This window comes from Salmo salar, unplaced genomic scaffold (genome assembly GCF_905237065.1).
Source record: "Salmo salar unplaced genomic scaffold, Ssal_v3.1, whole genome shotgun sequence".
NCBI classification, from domain to species: domain Eukaryota; kingdom Metazoa; phylum Chordata; class Actinopteri; order Salmoniformes; family Salmonidae; genus Salmo; species Salmo salar.
Genome location: NW_025547815.1, coordinates 47,087 through 68,525, shown reverse-complemented (window position 1 = coordinate 68,525; position 21,439 = coordinate 47,087). Strand labels below are relative to the sequence as shown.

General features: G+C 48.3%; 1 protein-coding gene and 1 long non-coding RNA gene across 2 annotated transcripts in view; both read right to left on the bottom strand.

Moving 5' to 3' along the window:
* Positions 1-2,837: 2,837 nt before the first annotated feature.
* LOC106599654 (uncharacterized) lies at positions 2,838-7,774 on the bottom strand. Its single transcript, XR_006763156.1, has 2 exons — positions 5,182-7,774; positions 2,838-5,139 (listed from the first exon to the last, which is right to left on the bottom strand). It is a non-coding gene; the product is annotated as an uncharacterized lncRNA (long non-coding RNA).
* Positions 7,775-8,055: 281 nt separating this feature from the next.
* LOC106594293 (low-density lipoprotein receptor class A domain-containing protein 4) overlaps positions 8,056-21,439 on the bottom strand; it is a 28,201-nt gene continuing 14,817 nt past the window's right edge. Inside the window, exons 2-4 of the mRNA XM_045711592.1 lie at positions 12,426-12,580; positions 10,412-10,456; positions 8,056-8,676 (exon numbers count right to left, since the gene is read on the bottom strand). Of these exons, the coding sequence (XP_045567548.1) occupies positions 8,143-8,676; positions 10,412-10,456; positions 12,426-12,580 (734 nt within the window). The 3' untranslated portion in view covers positions 8,056-8,142. The remainder of the gene's footprint in view (positions 8,677-10,411; positions 10,457-12,425; positions 12,581-21,439) is intronic.

The following is a 21,439-nucleotide window of genomic DNA, read 5'->3' as shown; positions in this document are numbered from 1 at the left end:
GTTAAATGGCACTTTATTCCCATAGAGCTCTGGTCAAATGGCACTTTATTCCCATAGAGCTCTGGTTAAATGGCACTTTATTCCCACAGAGCTCTGGTCAAATGGCACTTTATTCCCATAGAGCTCTGGTCAAATGGCACCTTATTCCCATAGAGCTCTGGTCAAATGGCACTTTATTCCCATAGAGCTCTGGTTAAATGGCACTTTATTCCCATAGAGCTCTGGTCAAATGGCACTTTATTCCCATAGAGCTCTGGTCAAATGGCACTTTATTCCCATAGAGCTCTGGTCAAATGGCACTTTATTCCCATAGAGCTCTGGTCAAATGGCACCTTATTCCCATAGAGCTCTGGTCAAATGGCACTTTATTCCCACCGAGCTCTGGTCAAATGGCACCTTATTCCCATAGAACTCTGGTCAAATGGCACTTTATTCCCATAGAGCTCTGGTCAAATGGCACCTTATTCCCACAGAGCTCTGGTCAAATGGCACTTTATTCCCACAGAGCTCTGGTCAAATGGCACCTTATTCCCATATAGCTCTGGTCAAATGGCACCTTATTCCCATAGAGCTCTGGTCAAATGGCACTTTATTTCCACAGAGCTCTGGTCAAATGGCACCTTATTCCCATAGAGCTCTGGTCAAATGGCACCTTATTGTTGTGGATTAGTTACTAAGTCTCTCAGGGTCCTGGTCAGTGTTGTGGATTAGTTACTAAGTCTCTCAGGGTCCTGGTCAGTGTTGTGGATTAGTTACTAAGTCTCTCAGGGTCCTGGTCAGTGTTGTGGATTAGTTACTAAGTCTCTCAGGGTCCTGGTCAGTGTTGTGGATTAGTTACTAAGTCTCTCAGGGGCCTGGTCAGTGTTGTGGATTAGTTACTAAGTCTCTCAGGGGCCTGGTCAGTGTTGTGGATTAGTTACTAAGTCTCTCAGGGGCCTGGTCAGTGTTGTGGATTAGTTACTAAGTCTCTCAGGGGCCTGGTCAGTGTTGTGGATTAGTTACTAAGTCTCTCAGGGTCCTGGTCAGTGTTGTGGATTAGTTACTAAGTCTCTCAGGGGCCTGGTCAGTGTTGTGGATTAGTTACTAAGTCTCTCAGGGTCCTGGTCAGTGTTGTGGATTAGTTACTAAGTCTCTCAGGGGCCTGGTCAGTGTTGTGGATTAGTTACTAAGTCTCTCAGGGGCCTGGTCAGTGTTGTGGATTAGTTACTAAGTCTCTCAGGGTCCTGGTCAGTGTTGTGGATTAGTTACTAAGTCTCTCAGGGGCCTGGTCAGTGTTGTGGATTAGTTACTAAGTCTCTCAGGGTCCTGGTCAGTGTTGTGGATTAGTTACTAAGTCTCTCAGGGGCCTGGTCAGTGTTGTGGATTAGTTACTAAGTCTCTCAGGGGCCTGGTCAGTGTTGTGGATTAGTTACTAAGTCTCTCAGGGTCCTGGTCAGTGTTGTGGATTAGTTACTAAGTCTCTCAGGGGCCTGGTCAGTGTTGTGGATTAGTTACTAAGTCTCTCAGGGGCCTGGTCAGTGTTGTGGATTAGTTACTAATTCTCTCAGGGGCCTGGTCAGTGTTGTGGATTAGTTACTAAGTCTCTCAGGGTCCCGGTCAGTGTTGTGGATTAGTTACTAAGTCTCTCAGGGTCCCGGTCAGTGTTGTGGATTAGTTACTAAGTCTCTCAGGGTCCCGGTCAGTGTTGTGGATTAGTTACTAAGTCTCTCAGGGTCCCGGTCAGTGTTGTGGATTAGTTACTAAGTCTCTCAGGGTCCCGGTCAGTGTTGTGGATTAGTTACTAAGTCTCTCAGGGGCCTGGTCAGTGTTGTGGATTAGTTACTAAGTCTCTCAGGGGCCTGGTCAGTGTTGTGGATTAGTTACTAAGTCTCTCAGGGTCCTGGTCAGTGTTGTGGATTAGTTACTAAGTCTCTCAGGGGCCCGGTCAGTGTTGTGGATTAGTTACTAAGTCTCTCAGGGTCCTGGTCAGTGTTGTGGATTAGTTACTAAGTCTCTCAGGGGCCTGGTCAGTGTTGTGGATTAGTTACTAAGTCTCCCTCTACTGTACTAGACTGTGTGGTGGGACTGATAGGTACTAGGCTGGGTTCTACAGGGTAGTCGGTGTACTGGGTGGTAGTGGGACTGATGGTTCTACAGGGTAGTCGGTGTACTGGGTGGTAGTGAGACTGATAGGTACTAGGCTGGGTTCTACAGGGTAGTCGGTGTACTGGGTGGTAGTCGGTGTACTGGGTGGTAGTGGGACTGATAGGTACTAGGCTGGGTTCTACAGGGTAGTCGGTGTACTGGGTGGTAGTGGGACTGATGGGTACTAGGCTGGGTTCTACAGGGTAGTCGGTGTACTGGGTGGTAGTCAGTGTACTGGGTGGTAGTGGGACTGATAGATACTAGACTGGGTTCTACAGGGTAGTCGGTGTACTGGGTGGTAGTCGATGTACTGGGTGGTAGTGGGACTGATAGATACTAGGCTGGGTTCTACAGGGTAGTCAGTGTACTGGGTGGTAGTGGGACTGATGGGTACTAGGCTGGGTTCTACAGGGTAGTCGGTGTACTGGGTGGTAGTGGGACTGATGGTTCTACAGGGTAGTTGGTGTACTGGGTGGTAGTAGGACTGATAGATAATAGGCTGTTGGTCCTCCAATAGGAAGAGGCCTCGCCCTACCATCTGCTCCTACCTTACCTTTGGAGCCAGATTTCAATCAATCAATCAATCAATCAATCAATCAATCAATCAATCAATCAATCAATCAATCAATCAATCCACTCCTGACAGGACAACAACGCACATCGTCCCATCTGGTGTTTCTCTGTTTACGCTCCAACAAATAGACAATAACAACTTTACATAACACTTATTTTTTTAATGTTTTAATATTAGTTACTTAGACAAATCAGTTCCCCTCCTCTGTTTCCACGGTAACCTTGGCACTAAGATTCGGATGTTTGAGTCGTTCCTCTTCCATCTTGGTTGAACACAGACCAGGTATAGAACCTCCTCAGTCCAGCTCTGGGTCGGTACAGACCCTGGTCTGTATCAAACCTCCTCAGTCCAGCTCGGGGTTGATACAGACCCTGGTCTGTATAAAACCTCCTCAGTCCAGCTCGGTACACACCCTGGTCTGTATAAAACCTCCTCAGTCCAGCTCTGGGTCGGTACAGACCCTGGTCTGTATAAAACCTCCTCAGTCCAGCTCGGTACAGACCCTGGTCTGTATAAAACCCCTCAGTCCAGCTCGGTACAGACCCTGGTCTGTATAAATCCTCCTCAGTCCAGCTCGGGGTCGATACAGACCCTGGTCTGTATAAAACCTCCTCAGTCCAGCTCTGGGTCGGTACAGACCCTGGTCTGTATAAAACCCCTCAGTCCAGCTCTGGGTCGATACAGACCCTGGTCTGTATAAAACCTCCTCAGTCCAGCTCGGTACAGATCCTGGTCTGTATAAAACCTCCTCAGTCCATCTTGGTTGATCACAGACCCTGGTCTGTATAAAACCTCCTCAGTCCAGCTCTGGGTCGGTACAGACCCTGGTCTGTATAAAACCTCCTCAGTCCAGTTCTGGGTCGGTACAGACCCTGGTCTGTATAAAACCTCCTCAGTCCAGCTCTGGGTCGATACAGACCCTGGTCTGTATAAAACCTCCTCAGTCCAGTTCTGGGTCGGTACAGATCCTGGTCTGTATAAAACCTCCTCAGTCCAGCTCGGTACAGACCCTGGTCTGTATAAAACCCCTCAGTCCAGCTCTGGGTCGATACAGACCCTGGTCTGTATAAAACCTCCTCAGTCCATCTTGGTTGATCACAGACCCTGGTCTGTATAAAACCTCCTCAGTCCAGCTCTGGGTCGGTACAGACCCTGGTCTGTATAAAACCTCCTCAGTCCAGTTCTGGGTCGGTACAGACCCTGGTCTGTATAAAACCTCCTCAGTCCAGCTCTGGGTCGATACAGACCCTGGTCTGTATAAAACCTCCTCAGTCCAGTTCTGGGTCGGTACAGATCCTGGTCTGTATAAAACCTCCTCAGTCCAGCTCGGTACAGACCCTGGTCTGTATAAAACCCCTCAGTCCAGCTCTGGGTCGATACAGACCCTGGTCTGTATAAAACCTCCTCAGTCCAGCTCGGGGTCGGTACAGACCCTGGTCTGTATAAAACCTCCTCAGTCCAGCTCGGGGTTGATACAGACCCTGGTCTGTATAAAACCTCCTCAGTCCAGCTCGGTACAGACCCTGGTCTGTATAAAACCTCCTCAGTCCAGCTCGGGGTCGGTACAGACCCTGGTCTGTATAAAACCTCCTCAGTGCAGCTCGGGGTCGGTACAGACCCTGGTCTGTATAAAACCTCCTCAGTCCAGTTCTGGGTCGGTACAGACCCTGGTCTGTATAAAACCTCCTCAGTCCATCTTGGTTGATCACAGACCCTGGTCTGTATAAAACCTCCTCAGTCCAGCTCTGGGTCGGTACAGACCCTGGTCTGTATAAAACCTCCTCAGTCCAGCTCTGGGTCGGTACAGACCCTGGTCTGTATAAAACCTCCTCAGTTCAGTTCTGGGTCGGTACAGATCCTGGTCTGTATAAAACCTCCTCAGTCCATCTTGGTTGATCACAGACCCTGGTCTGTATAAAACCTCCTCAGTCCAGCTCGGGGTCGGTACAGACCCTGGTCTGTATAAAACCTCCTCAGTCCAGCTCAGTACAGACCCTGGTCTGTATAAAACCTCCTCAGTCCAGCTCGGGGTCGGTACAGACCCTGGTCTGTATAAAACCTCCTCAGTCCAGCTCGGGGTCGGTACAGACCCTGGTCTGTATAAAACCTCCTCAGTCCAGCTCGGGGTCGGTACAGACCCTGGTCTGTATAAAACCTCCTCAGTCCAGCTCGGGGTCGGTACAGATCCTGGTCTGTATAAAACCTCCTCAGTCCATCTTGGTTGATCACAGACCCTGGTCTGTATAAAACCTCCTCAGTCCAGCTCTGGGTCGGTACAGACCCTGGTCTGTATAAAACCTCCTCAGTCCAGCTCGGGGTCGATACAGACCCTGGTCTGTATAAAACCTCCTCAGTCCAGCTCTGGGTCGGTACAGACCCTGGTCTGTATAAAACCCCTCAGTCCAGCTCTGGGTCGATACAGACCCTGGTCTGTATAAAACCTCCTCAGTCCAGCTCGGTACAGACCCTGGTCTGTATAAAACCTCCTCAGTCCAGCTCTGGGTCGATACAGACCCTGGTCTGTATAAAACCTCCTCAGTCCAGCTCGGGGTCGGTACAGACCCTGGTCTGTACAGGTCATTCAAGAGAATAAAGAGATGGGTCTAATATTATAGATGTTCCCACATGAAGGAGAAAATAAAATGAAAAGATGGCTACAAACATCCCCCTGCAGTGACAGCTATTTTCAATCAATGGAAAAAGACATTTATGCTTGGTTCCTCTCTGTGTAGCAGGTCGATAATGTTGTGTTTAGTTGTAGCAGGTCGATAATGTTGTGTTTAGTTGTACAGGTTGATAATGTTGTAGCAGGTTGATAATGTTGTATTTAGTTGTAGCAGGTTGGTAATGTTGTGTTGAGTTGTAGCAGGTTGGTAATGTTGTGTTGAGTTGTAGCAGGTCGGTAATGTTGTGTTGAGTTGTAGCAGGTCGGTAATGTTGTGTTTAGTTGTACAGGTTGATAATGTTGTAGCAGGTTGATAATGTTGTATTTAGTTGTAGCAGGTTGGTAATGTTGTGTTGAGTTGTAGCAGGTTGGTAATGTTGTGTTGAGTTGTAGCAGGTTGGTAATGTTGTGTTGAGTTGTAGCAGGTTGGTAATGTTGTGTTTAGTTGTGCAGGTTGGTAATGTTGTGTTTAATTGTAGCAGGTTGGTAATGTTGTGTTTACTTGTAGCAGGTTGGTAATGTTGTAGCAGGTTAGTAATGTTGTATTTAGTTGTAGCAGGTTGATAATGTCGTGTTTAGTTGTATAGGTTGATAATGTTGTATTTAGTTGTAGCAGGTTGGTAATGTTGTGTTGAGTTGTAGCAGGTTGATAATGTTGTAGCAGGTTGGTAATGTTGTGTTGAGTTGTAGCAGGTTGATAATGTTGTGTTTAGTTGTAGCAGGTTGGTAATGTTGTAGCAGGTTGGTAATGTTGTGTTTAGTTGTAGCAGGTTGGTAATGTTGTGTTTAGTTGTAGCAGGTTGGTAATGTTGTAGCAGGTTGGTAATGTTGTGTTTAGTTGTATAGGTTGATAATGTTGTAGCAGGTTGATAATGTTGTGTTGAGTTGTAGCAGGTTGGTAATGTTGTAGCAGGTTGGTAATGTTGTGTTGAGTTGTAGCAGGTTGGTAATGTTGTGTTGAGTTGTAGCAGGTTGGTAATGTTGTGTTTAGTTGTAGCAGGTTGATAATGTTGTGTTTAGTTGTATAGGTTGATAATGTTGTGTTGAGTTGTAGCAGGTTGGTAATGTTGTGTTTAGTTGTAGCAGGTTGGTAATGTTGTGTTGAGTTGTAGCAGGTTGGTAATGTCGTGTTTAGTTGTGCAGGTTGGTAATGTTGTGTTTAATTGTGCAGGTTGATAATGTTGTAGCAGGTTGGTAATGTTGTGTTTAGTTGTGCAGGTTGGTAATGTTGTAGCAGGTTAGTAATGTTGTATTTAGTTGTAGCAGGTTGATAATGTCGTGTTTAGTTGTATAGGTTGATAATGTTGTATTTAGTTGTAGCAGGTTGGTAATGTTGTGTTGAGTTGTAGCAGGTTGATAATGTTGTAGCAGGTTGGTAATGTTGTGTTTAGTTGTGCAGGTTGGTAATGTTGTGTTGAGTTGTGCAGGTTGGTAATGTTGTGTTGAGTTGTAGCAGGTTGGTAATGTTGTAGCAGGTTGATAATGTTGTGTTTAGTTGTAGCAGTAATAATGTTGTGTTTAGTTGTGCAGGTTGTTAATGTTGTGTTTAGTTGTGCAGGTTGATAATGTTGTAGCAGGTTAGTAATGTTGTGTTTAGTTGTAGCAGGTTGATAATGTTGTGTTTAGTTGTGCAGGTTGATAATGTTGTAGCATGTTGGTAATGTTGTGTTGAGTTGTAGCAGGTTGGTAATGATGTGTTTAGTTGTAGCAGGTTGGTAATGTTGTAGCAGGTTGGTAATGTTGTGTTTAGTTGTATAGGTTGATAATGTTGTAGCAGGTTGGTAATGTTGTGTTGAGTTGTAGCATGTTGGTAATGTTGTGTTGAGTTGTAGCAGGTTGGTAATGTTGTGTTTAGTTGTAGCAGGTTGGTAATGTTGTGTTGAGTTGTAGCAGGTTGGTAATGTTGTGTTGAGTTGTAGCAGGTTGATAATGTTGTGTTTAGTTGTAGCAGGTTGGTAATGTTGTGTTTAGTTGTAGCAGGTTGGTAATGTTGTGTTGAGTTGTAGCAGGTTGGTAATGTTGTGTTTAGTTGTGCAGGTTGGTAATGTTGTGTTGAGTTGTGCAGGTTGGTAATGTTGTGTTGAGTTGTAGCAGGTTGGTAATGTTGTAGCAGGTTGATAATGTTGTGTTTAGTTGTAGCAGTAATAATGTTGTGTTTAGTTGTGCAGGTTGTTAATGTTGTGTTTAGTTGTGCAGGTTGATAATGTTGTAGCAGGTTAGTAATGTTGTGTTTAGTTGTAGCAGGTTGATAATGTTGTGTTTAGTTGTGCAGGTTGATAATGTTGTAGCATGTTGGTAATGTTGTGTTTAGTTGTGCAGGTTGGTAATGTTGTGTTTACTTGTAGCAGGTTGGTAATGTTGTAGCAGGTTGGTAATGTTGTGTTTAGTTGTATAGGTTGATAATGTTGTGTTTAGTTGTACAGGTTGATAATGTTGTAGCAGGTTGATAATGTTGTGTTTAGTTGTAATGTTGTGTTTAGTTGTTGCAGGTTGGTAACATCGTCAGGTTGATAATGTTGTGTTTAGTTGTATAGGTTGATAATGTTGTAGCAGGTTGGTAATGTTGTGTTTAGTTGTATAGGTTGATAATGTTGTAGCAGGTTGATAATGTTGTGTTTAGTTGTATAGGTTGATAATGTTGTAGCAGGTTGATAATGTTGTGTTTAGTTGTGCAGGTTGGTAATGTTGTGTTTAGTTGTGCATCCTGGGAGTGTCGGTCCATCAAGAGATTGTCCTTTACAGGGGGAGGAGTCTCCGACAGCATAGTCCCTCCTCCATCTCACCTCAGCTCCTCCCCTTTCCTGCCCTTGGCAGGTATTGTGCTTTCCGATTGGCCCTGCAGGCTGGTCCCGCCCCCGGTCCAGGTCCCGAGTGTGTTATCGCTGTGCGGGTGGTGAAAGAAGCCAGGGTAGTGCTGACCAATCACCTCGCAATACGCCGGAGGCGGGTGTTCCATGCGTCCGTGGCTGCTGCTGCTATTGGCTACGCTGATACCAGAGTTACTGCTGGGTGGCCTCGGCCCTCCAGCCCCTCCACCGTGCACGTCTATCGCGTCGCTGTGAAAGATGGTTCTGTTGGGAGGGGCCCTGACCGACTCTCTGTTCAACTCTAACTGCTGCTCCGGGTCCCTCAGCTGTAAGGTACAGGGACCCTGGTAGGGCGGGGGCTCCTCTCCGTCAGACAGGGAGATGGTGGGGGGAAGATGGAGGTCGCGGGTCAGGTAGTGGCAGGTGGGCTGGAAGCGACTGAAACGCTCCCTGGACATAAAGGACGAGGCTGTGAACCTCTCCCTTGTCTGGGGCACATACAGCACCTAAACACAGAGATAGATAGAGGGTTAGAGAGATACAGCACCTAGACACAGAGATAGATAGAGGGTTAGATAGATACAGCACCTAGACACAGAGATAGATAGAGGGTTAGAGAGATACAGCACCTAGTCTAGACACAGAGATAGATAGAGGGTTAGACAGATACAGCACCTAGACACAGAGATAGATAGAGGGTTAGATAGATACAGCACCTAGTCCTATAGACACAGAGATAGATAGAGGGTTAGAGAGATACAGCACCTAGACACAGAGATAGATAGAGGGTTAGATAGATACAGCACCTAGACACAGAGATAGATAGAGGGTTAGATAGATACAGCACCTAGTCCTATAGACACAGAGATAGATAGAGGGTTAGAGAGATACAGCACCTAGACACAGAGATAGATAGAGGGTTAGATAGATACAGAGGATAGATAGATTGGATCCAGTGGGGGTCCATTACTAAACAGATTGGATCCAGTGGGGGTCCATTACTAAACAGATTGGATCCAGTGGGGGTCCATTACTAAACAGATTGGATCCAGTGGGGGTCCATTACTAAACAGATTGGATCCAGTTGGGGTCCATTACTAAACAGATTGGATCCAGTGGGGGTCCATTACTAAACAGATTGGATCCAGTGGGGGTCCATTACTAAACAGATTGGATCCAGTGGGGTCCATTACTAAACGGATTGGATCCAGTGGGGGTCCATTACTAAACAGATTGGATCCAGTGGGGTCCATTACTAAACAGATTGGATCCAGTGGGGTCCATTACTAAACGGATTGGATCCAGTGGGGGTCCATTACTAAACAGATTGGATCCAGTGGGGGTCCATTACTAAACAGATTGGATCCAGTGGGGGTCCATTACTAAACAGATTGGATCCAGTGGGGGTCCATTACTAAACAGATTGGATCCAGTGGGGGACCATTACTAAACAGATTGGATCCAGTGGGGGTCCATTACTAAACAGATTGGATCCAGTGGGGGTCCATTACTAAACAGATTGGATCCAGTGGGGGTCCATTACTAAACAGATTGGATCCAGTGGGGTCCATTACTAAACAGATTGGATCCAGTGGGGGTCCATTACTAAACAGATTGGATCCAGTGGGGGTCCATTACTAAACAGATTGGATCCAGTGGGGGTCCATTACTAAACAGATTGGATCCAGTGGGGTCCATTACTAAACAGATTGGATCCAGTGGGGGTCCATTACTAAACAGATTGGATCCAGTGGGGGTCCATTACTAAACAGATTGGATCCAGTGGGGGTCCATTACTAAACAGATTGGATCCAGTGGGGGTCCATTACTAAACAGATTGGATCCAGTGGGGTCCATTACTAAACAGATTGGATCCAGTGGGGTCCATTACTAAACAGATTGGATCCAGTGGGGGTCCATTACTAAACAGATTGGATCCAGTGGGGGTCCATTACTAAACAGATTGGATCCAGTGGGGGTCCATTACTAAACAGATTGGATCCAGTGGGGGTCCATTACTAAACAGATTGGATCCAGTGGGGGTCCATTACTAAACAGATTGGATCCAGTGGGGGTCCATTACTAAACAGATTGGATCCAGTGGGGGTCCATTACTAAACAGATTGGCGCTGGCAAACACACACACACACACACACACACACACACACACACACACACACACACACACACACACACACACACGCACACACACACACACACACACACTTCCTGGGTTTTTACCTCGGAGGCACCTTGTCGAGAGCCGCTGTCCGACGGCCAGAGATCCTGATGACAGAAAGAGACAGTCTGAACATTTAACCTGCGGAGGAAACAGTTACCTTAAAGGACATCGAACATCTGATCTGCTTGACTCAAGAAGACATGTTAGAACAAGAACCAGCTCCAATCAGGTGAACAGCTGGCTAGACAGGTGAACAGGTGAACAGGGGCAGCTGGCTAGACAGGTGAACAGGTGAACAGGGGCAGCTGTCTAGACAGGTGAACAGGTGAACAGGGGCAGCTGGCTAGACAGGTGAACAGGTGAACAGGGGCAGCTGGCTAGACAGGTGAACAGGTGAACAGGGGCAGCTGGCTAGACAGGTGAACAGGTGAACAGGGGCAGCTGCCTAGACAGGTGAACAGGTGAACAGGGGCAGCTGTCTAGACAGGTGAACAGGTGAACAGGGGCAGCTGGCTAGACAGGTGAACAGGTGAACAGGGGCAGCTGGCTAGACAGGTGAACAGGTGAACAGGGGCAGCTGGCTAGACAGGTGAACAGGTGAACAGGGGCAGCTGGCTAGACAGGTGAACAGGTGAACAGGGGCAGCTGGCTAGACAGGTGAACAGGTAACAGGGGCAGCTGGCTAGACAGGTGAACAGGTGAACAGGGGCAGCTGGCTAGACAGGTGAACAGGTGAACAGGGGCAGCTGGCTAGACAGGTGAACAGGTGAACAGGGGCAGCTGGCTAGACAGGTGAACAGGTGAACAGGGGCAGCTGGCTAGACAGGTGAACAGGTGAACAGGGGCAGCTGGCTAGACAGGTGAACAGGGGCAGCTGGCTAGACAGGTGAACAGGTGAACAGGGGCAGCTGGCTAGACAGGTGAACAGGTGAACAGGGGCAGCTGGCTAGACAGGTGAACAGGTTAACAGGGGCAGCTGGCTAGACAGGTGAACAGGGGCAGCTGGCTAGACAGGTGAACAGGTGAACAGGGGCAGCTGGCTAGACAGGTGAACAGGGGCAGCTGGCTAGACAGGTAAACAGGTGAACAGGGGCAGCTGGCTAGACAGGTGAACAGGTGAACAGGGGCAGCTGGCTAGACAGGTGAACAGGTGAACAGGGGCAGCTGGCTAGACAGGTGAACAGGGGCAGCTGGCTAGACAGGTGAACAGGTGAACAGGGGCAGCTGGCTAGACAGGTGAACAGGTGAACAGGGGCAGCTGTCTAGACAGGTGAACAGGGGCAGCTGTCTAGACAGGTGAACAGGGGCAGCTGTCTAGACAGGTGAACAGGGGTAGCTGTCTAGACAGGTGAACAGGGGCAGCTGTCTAGACAGGTGAACAGGGGCAGCTGGCTAGACAGGTGAACAGGTTAACAGGGGTAGCTGCCTAGACAGGTGAACAGGTGAACAGGGGCAGCTGTCTAGACAGGTGAACAGGTGAACAGGGGCAGCTGTCCAGACAGGTGAACAGGTGAACAGGGGCAGCTGTCTAGACAGGTGAACAGGTGAACAGGGGCAGCCGGCCAGACAGGTGAACAGGTGAACAGGGGCAGCTGTCTAGACAGGTGAACAGGGGTAGCTGTCTAGACAGGTGAACAGGGGCAGCTGTCTAGACAGGTGAACAGGGGCAGCTGTCTAGACAGGTGAACAGGGGCAGCTGTCTAGACAGGTGAACAGGGGCAGCTGTCTAGACAGGTGAACAGGGGCAGCAGTCTAGACAGGTGAACAGGTGAACCGGGGCAGCTGTCTAGACAGGTGAACAGGTGAACAGGGGCAGCTGTCTAGACAGGTGAACAGGGGCAGCTGGCTAGACAGGTGAACAGGGGCAGCCGTCCAGACAGGTGAACAGGGGCAGGACAGGGCTGGTTGTAATGACTGGAGCGGAATAGGTGGAATGGAATCAGGCACGTCAAACACATGGTTTCCATGGTTTCCAGGGGGTTTGATGCCGTTCCATTTGCTCCGTCCCCGGACATTATTAAGACACACACACACACACACACACACACACACACACACACACCCCGTACTGACCTGCTGTAGGTGTTGTGCTTGCCTCCGGGCCTGTCTCTGTCTGGTTGTAAAGGAGCAGGAAGACAGCTTGTAGTGGTTGAACAGACAGCCAATCAGCAGCAGCATTACGGTCATCAGGACCAGGATGAAGAGGATCTGAGCTGACTCCAGTACAGCTGGAGGACAGAGAGACAACGGAGAGGACAGAGAGAGGACAGAGAGACAACGGAGAGGACAGAGAGACACGGAGAGGACAGAGAGGACAGAGAGACAAGGAGAGGACAGAGAGGGGACAGAGAGACAACGGAGAGGACAGAGAGAGGACAGAGAGACAACGGAGAGGACAGAGAGAGGACAGAGAGGACAGAGAGACACGGAGAGGACAGAGAGGACAGAGAGACAACGGAGAGGACAGAGAGACACGGAGAGGACAGAGAGGACAGAGAGACACGGAGAGGACAGAGAGGGGACAGAGAGACAACGGAGAGGACAGAGAGAGGACAGAGAGACAACGGAGAGGACAGAGAGAGGACAGAGAGGACAGAGAGACACGGAGAGGACAGAGAGGACAGAGAGACAACGGAGAGGACAGAGAGACAACGGAGAGGACAGAGAGGACAGAGAGAGGACAGAGAGGACAGAGAGGACAGACAGACACGGAGAGGACAGAGAGGACAGAGAGACACGGAGAGGACAGAGAGGACAGAGAGACACAGAGAGGACAGAGAGACAACGGAGAGGACAGAGAGGACAGAGAGACACGGAGAGGACAGAGAGGACAGAGAGACAACGGAGAGGACAGAGAGGACAGAGAGGACAGAGAGACACGGAGAGGACAGAGAGGACAGAGAGACAACGGAGAGGACAGAGAGGACAGAGAGGACAGAGAGACAACGGAGAGGACAGAGAGACACGGAGAGGACAGAGAGACACGGAGAGGACAGAGAGGACAGAGAGACACGGAGAGGACAGAGAGGAGAGAGGACAGAGAGGACAGAGAGACACGGAGAGGACAGAGAGGACAGAGAGACACGGAGAGGCGGAGGACAGAGAGGACAGAGAGACACGGAGAGGACAGAGAGGACAGAGAGACACAGAGAGACACGAGAGGACAGAGAGACAACGGAGAGGACGGAGAGGACAGAGAGGACAGAGAGACACGGAGAGGACAGAGAGACACGGAGAGGACAGAGAGACACAGAGAGGACAGAGAGACACGGAGAGGACAGAGAGGACAGAGAGACACGGAGAGGACAGAGAGGACAGAGAGACAACGGAGAGGACAGAGAGAACGGAGAGACAACGGAGAGGACAGAGAGGACAGAGAGACACGGAGAGGACAGAGAGACACGGAGAGGACAGAGAGGACAGAGAGACACGGAGAGGACAGAGAGGGGACAGAGAGACAACGGAGAGGACAGAGAGGGACAGAGAGACAACGGAGAGGACAGAGAGAGGACAGAGAGGACAGAGAGACACGGAGAGGACAGAGAGGACAGAGAGACAACGGAGAGGACAGAGAGACAACGGAGAGGACAGAGAGGACAGAGAGAGGACAGAGAGGACAGAGAGGACAGACAGACACGGAGAGGACAGAGAGGACAGAGAGACACGGAGAGGACAGAGAGGACAGAGAGACACAGAGAGGACAGAGAGACAACGGAGAGGACAGAGAGGACAGAGAGACACGGAGAGGACAGAGAGGACAGAGAGACAACGGAGAGGACAGAGAGGACAGAGAGGACAGAGAGACACGGAGAGGACAGAGAGGACAGAGAGACAACGGAGAGGACAGAGAGGACAGAGAGGACAGAGAGACAACGGAGAGGACAGAGAGACACGGAGAGGACAGAGAGACACGGAGAGGACAGAGAGGACAGAGAGACAACGGAGAGGACAGAGAGGACAGAGAGGACAGAGAGGACAGAGAGACACGGAGAGGACAGAGAGACACGGAGAGGACAGAGAGGACAGAGAGGACAGAGAGACACGGAGAGGACAGAGAGGACAGAGAGACACAGAGAGACACGGAGAGGACAGAGAGACAACGGAGAGGACGGAGAGGACAGAGAGGACAGAGAGACACGGAGAGGACAGAGAGACACGGAGAGGACAGAGAGACACGGAGAGGACAGAGAGACACGGAGAGGACAGAGAGGACAGAGAGACACGGAGAGGACAGAGAGACACGGAGAGGACAGAGAGACACGGAGAGGACAGAGAGACACGGAGAGGACAGAGAGGACAGAGAGACACGGAGAGGACAGAGAGGACAGAGAGACACGGAGAGGACAGAGAGATACGGAGAGACAACGGAGAGGACAGAGAGGACAGAGAGACACGGAGAGGACAGAGAGAGGACAGAGAGACACGGAGAGGACAGAGAGACACGGAGAGGACAGAGAGACACGGAGAGGACAGAGAGACACGGAGAGGACAGAGAGACATGGAGAGGACAGAGAGGACAGAGAGACACAGAGAGGACAGAGAGACATGGAGAGGACAGAGAGGACAGAGAGACACAGAGAGGACAGAGAGACACGGAGAGGACAGAGAGACACGGAGAGGACAGAGAGACATGGAGAGGACAGAGAGGACAGAGAGACATGGAGAGGACAGAGAGGACGGAGAGACATGGAGAGACACGGAGAGGACAGAGAAGACAGAGAGGACAGAGAGGACAGAGAGAAGAAGACAACAGGTTTCAACATCCACAATACACACAACATGCTGATCATTCATCACTGTCAATGTCTGTCAGGTACCAAAAGGTTGCTGGTTTGAATCCCCGAGCTGACAAGGTAAAAAATCTGTCGTTCTGCCCCCGAACAAGGCAGTTAACCCCACTGTTCCCCGGTAGGGCGTCATTATAAATAAGAATTTGTTCTTAACTGACTTGCCTGGTTAAATAAAGGATGAAAGCATATATTTATATTTGGGATGATGGGTTATTTTTCCTTTCCTCCACCAGGTGGAAGCAGAGGTCAACATGAGAAGCTCATCCCGAGACAGAGAGCTTCAGTCTGCAGACAGGAAGATAGATACAGACTCAGAGAGCTTCAGTCTGCAGACAGGAAGATAGATACAGACTCAGAGAGCTTCAGTCTACAGACAGGAAGATAGATACAGACTCAGAGAGCTTCAGTCTACAGACAGGAAGATAGATACAGACTCAGAGAGCTTCAGTCTGCAGACAGGAAGATAGATACAGACTCAGAGAGCTTCAGTCTACAGACAGGAAGATAGATACAGACTCAGAGAGCTTCAGTCTACAGACAGGAAGATAGAGACTCAGAGAGCTTCAGTCTGCAGACAGGAAGTTAGATACAGACTCAGAGAGCTTCAGTCTACAGACAGGAAGATAGAGACTCAGAGAGCTTCAGTCTGCAGACAGGAAGATAGATAGAGACTCAGAGAGCTTCAGTCTACAGACAGGAAGATAGAGACTCAGAGAGCTTCAGTCTACAGACAGGAAGATAGATACAGACTCAGAGAGCTTCAGTCTGCAGACAGGAAGATAGATACAGACTCAGAGAGCTTCAGTCTGCAGACAGGAAGATAGATACAGACTCAGAGAGCTTCAGTCTACAGACAGGAAGATAGAGACTCAGAGAGCTTCAGTCTACAGACAGGAAGATAGATACAGACTCAGAGAGCTTCAGTCTGCAGACAGGAAGATAGATACAGACTCAGAGAGCTTCAGTCTGCAGACAGGAAGATAGATACAGACTCAGAGAGCTTCAGTCTGCAGACAGGAAGATAGATACAGACTCAGAGAGCTTCAGTCTGCAGACAGGAAGATAGATACAGACTCAGAGAGCTTCAGTCTACAGACAGGAAGATAGATACAGACTCAGAGAGCTTCAGTCTGCAGACAGGAAGTTAGATACAGACTCAGAGAGCTTCAGTCTACAGACAGGAAGATAGATACAGACTCAGAGAGCTTCAGTCTACAGACAGGAAGATAGAGACTCAGAGAGCTTCAGTCTGCAGACAGGAAGTTAGATACAGACTCAGAGAGCTTCAGTCTACAGACAGGAAGATAGAGACTCAGAGAGCTTCAGTCTGCAGACAGGAAGATAGATAGAGACTCAGAGAGCTTCAGTCTACAGACAGGAAGATAGAGACTCAGAGAGCTTCAGTCTACAGACAGGAAGATAGATACAGACTCAGAGAGCTTCAGTCTGCAGACAGGAAGATAGATACAGACTCAGAGAGCTTCAGTCTGCAGACAGGAAGATAGATACAGACTCAGAGAGCTTCAGTCTGCAGACAGGAAGATAGATACAGACTCAGAGAGCTTCAGTCTGCAGACAGGAAGATAGATACAGACTCAGAGAGCTTCAGTCTACAGACAGGAAGATAGATACAGACTCAGAGAGCTTCAGTCTGCAGACAGGAAGTTAGATACAGACTCAGAGAGCTTCAGTCTACAGACAGGAAGATAGATACAGACTCAGAGAGCTTCAGTCTGCAGACAGGAAGATAGATACAGACTCAGAGAGCTTCAGTCTACAGACAGGAAGATAGATACAGACTCAGAGAGCTTCAGTCTACAGACAGGAAGATAGATACAGACTCAGAGAGCTTCAGTCTGCAGACAGGAAGATAGATACAGACTCAGAGAGCTTCAGTCTACAGACAGGAAGTTAGATACAGACTCAGAGAGCTTCAGTCTACAGACAGGAAGATAGATACAGACTCAGAGAGCTTCAGTCTGCAGACAGGAAGATAGATACAGAGATGTTGGGTATCATCATGAACACAACAGGACCGCTATAGACAGGACCACTATAGACAGGACCACTATAGACAGGACCACTAAAGACAGGACCACTATAGACCACTACAGACAGGACCACTATAGACAGGACCGCTATAGACAGGACCGCTATAGACAGGACCGCTATAGACAGGACCGCTATAGACAGGACCACTAAAGACAGGACCACTATAGACCACTACAGACAGGACCACTATAGACAGGACCGCTATAGACAGGACCACTATAGACAGGACCGCTATAGACAGGACCACTATAGACAGGACCGCTATAGACAGGACCGCTATAGACAGGACCGCTATAGACAGGACCGCTATAGACAGGACCACTATAGACAGGGCCACTAAAGACAGGACCACTATAGACCACTACAGACAGGACCACTATAGACAGGACCACTATAGACAGGACCGCTATAGACAGGACCGCTATAGACAGGACCACTATAGACAGGACCGCTATAGACAGGACCACTATAGACAGGACCGCTATAGACAGGACCGCTATAGACAGGACCACTATAGACAGGACCACTATAGACAGGACCACTATAGACAGGACCACTATAGACCACTATAGACAGGACCGCTATAGACAGGACCGCTATAGACAGGACCGCTATAGACAGGACCGCTATAGACAGGACCACTAAAGACCACTATAGACAGGACCACTATAGACAGGACCGCTATAGACAGGACCACTAAAGACCACTATAGACAGGACCACTACAGACAGGACCACTACAGACAGGACCACTATAGACAGGACCACTATAGACAGGACCACTAAAGACAGGACCACTATAGACCACTATAGACAGGACCACTATAGACAGGACCACTATAGACAGGACCGCTATAGACAGGACCACTATAGACAGGACCACTATAGACAGGACCACTATAGACAGGACCACTATAGACCACTATAGACAGGACCACTATAGACAGGACCACTAAAGACAGGACCACTATAGACAGGACAACTATACACAGGACCACTATAGACAGTACCGCTATAGACAGGACCACTATAGACAGGACCACTATAGACCATTATAGACAGGACCGCTATAGACAGGACCACTATAGACAGGACCACTATAGACAGCACCGCTATAGACAGGACCACTATAGACAGGACCACTATAGACCACTATAGACAGGACCACTATAGACAGGACCACTATAGACAGGACCACTATAGACAGGACCACTTCAAAACAACTATAGACAAGACCACTATAGACAGGACCACTATAGACAGGACCACTATAGACAGGACCACTACAAAACCACTATAGACAGGACCACTATAGACAGGATCACTACAGACAGGACCACTATAGACCACTATAGACAGGACCACTACAAAACCACTATAGACAGGACCACTATAGACAGGATCACTACAGACAGGACCACTATAGGCAGGACCACTATAGACCACTATAGACAGGACCAATATAGACAGGACCACTATAGACAGGACCAATATAGACAGGACCACTATAGACAGGACCCCTTCAAGACAGGACCACTACAGACAGGACCACTACAGACAGGACCACTACAAGACAGGTGACAATAGACAGGACCACTATAGATATGACCAATATAGACAGGACCACTACAAGACAGGACCACTATAAGACAGGACCACTATAAGACATGACCACTATAAGACATGACCACTATAGACAGGACCACTATAGACAGGACCACTATAGACAGGATCACTATAGACAGGATCACTGTAAGACAGGGATAGTAGACAGGACCACTATAGACAGGACCACCACAAGACAGGACCACCACAAGACAGGACAACTCTACTGAAGCCTTCCTCTAGAGATGAGGTAAGACCACACTATAGACAGGACCTGAACTAAGACTGATCCCCTTCTCTTCATGAACTAAGACTGACCCTCTACTCTTCATGAAATAAGACTGACCCTCTTCTCTTCACATGAACTAAGACTGACCCTCTACTCTTCATGAAATAAGACTGACCCTCTACTCTTCACATGAACTAAGACTGACCCTCTACTCTTCATGAAATAAGACTGACCCTCTTCTCTTCACATGAACTAAGACTGACCCTCTACTCTTCACATGAACTAAGACTGATCCCTCTACTCTTCATGAAATAAGACTGATCCCCTTCTCTTCATGAACTAAGACTGATCCCTCTACTCTTCATGAAATAAGACTGATCCCCTTCTCTTCATGAACTAAGACTGACCCTCTACTCTTCATGAACTAAGACTGACCCTCTTCTCTTCACATGAAATAAGACTGACCCTCTACTCTTCATGAAATAAGACTGATCCCCTTCTCTTCATGAACTAAGACTGACCCTCTACTCTTCATGAAATAAGACTGACCCTCTACTCTTCATGAAATAAGACTGACCCTCTTCTCTTCACATGAACTAAGACTGATCCCTCTACTCTTCACATGAACTAAGACTGACTCTCTACTCTTCACATGATCCCCTACAACAGAGGCCTGTTTGATCTCTGTCTCTCCCTCTCTAACACACATTCATCTGACAGAACTCTGATAACAACCAGAGACTGATCCGATTTAACAGTCAGTCTGATCATGGTTACTATACTGTGGTAAACATGTATTATACACAGTCTTACCGTGCCAAACCACCGGGCTAAACCAAGCAGTCTGACTGCCAAACCACCAGGCTAAACCAAGCAGTCTTACCGTGCCAAACCACCAGGCTAAACCAAGCAGTCTGACTGCCAAACCACCAGACAGTCTTACCGTGCCAAACCACCAGGCTAAACCAAGCAGTCGGACTGCCAAACCACCAGGCTAAACCAAGCAGTCTTACTGTGCCAAACCACCAGGCTAAACCAAGCAGTCTGACTGTGCCAAACCACCAGGCTAAACCAAGCAGTCTTACCGTGCCAAACCACCAGGCTAAACCAAGCAGTCTTACCGTGCCAAACCACCAGGCTAAACCAAGCAGTCTTACTGTGCCAAACCACCAGGCTAAACCAAACAGTCTTACTGTGCCAAACCACCAGGCTAAACCAAGCAGTCTGACTGTGCCAAACCACCAGGCTAAACCAAGCAGTCTTACCGTGCCAAACCACCAGACTAAACCAAGCAGTCTGACTGCCAAACCACCAGGCTAAACCAAACAGTCTTACTGTGCCAAACCACCAGGCTAAACCAAGCAGTCTGACTGTGCCAAACCACCAGGCTAAACCAAGCAGTCTTACCGTGCCAAACCACCAGACTAAACCAAGCAGTCTGACTGTGCCAAACCACCAGGCTAAACTAAACCAAGCAGTCTTACCGTGCCAAACCACCAGGCTAAACCAAGCAGTCTTACTGTGCCAAACCACCAGGCTAAACCAAGCAGTCTGACTGCCAAACCACCAGGCTAAACCAAGCAGTCTGACTGTGCCAAACCACCAGGCTAAACCAAACAGTCTTACTGTGCCAAACCACCAGGCTAAACCAAGCAGTCTTACAGTGCCAAACCACCGGGCTAAACCAAGCAGTCTTTAACCTAGTTGCTCAACAGCCTCACCAGACAGCTAGCAGGGTTTGTATTTGATGGTAAGATACTTACGAGCAATTCCACAGTAACAGAATTACGCTTTAAATCAGATTCATTACCAAACATTTCATTTAACAAGCCATACAACTCTACGCACGAGGACAACTTGGAACAATTTCCGCATAACACAGTTACTGGAACAACTGTGCCGATGCAAAGCTTGTTAACAGAATTACGGTAAAAAAAAAAAAATATCTCTCCGTTTTTTTTTTTAACGCGATCTCGTTTTCCAAAAACTCTTAAATATCTGCTCCGAAAGAAGATTGAAAGACGTCTGCAGAAAGAGTTGTAAAACATGCTTCCTGTTCAGTACTATACAGAAATGCATTGTGGGTTATTGAACTGGAGTCGGTGGAGTGGTTACATCATGGCTTCCTGTTCCGTACTATACAGAAATGCATTGTGGGTTATTGAACTGCAGTCGGTGGAGGGGTTAAATCATGGCTTCCTGTTCCGTACTATACAGAAATGCATTGTGGGTTATTGAACTGCAGTCGGTGGAGTGGTTACATCATGGCTTCCTGTTCAGTACTATACAGAAATGCATTGTGGGTTATTGAACTGCAGTCGGTGGAGTGGTTACATCATGGCTTCCTGTTCAGTACTATACAGAAATGCATTGTGGGTTATTGAACTGCAGTCGGTGGAGTGGTTACATCAT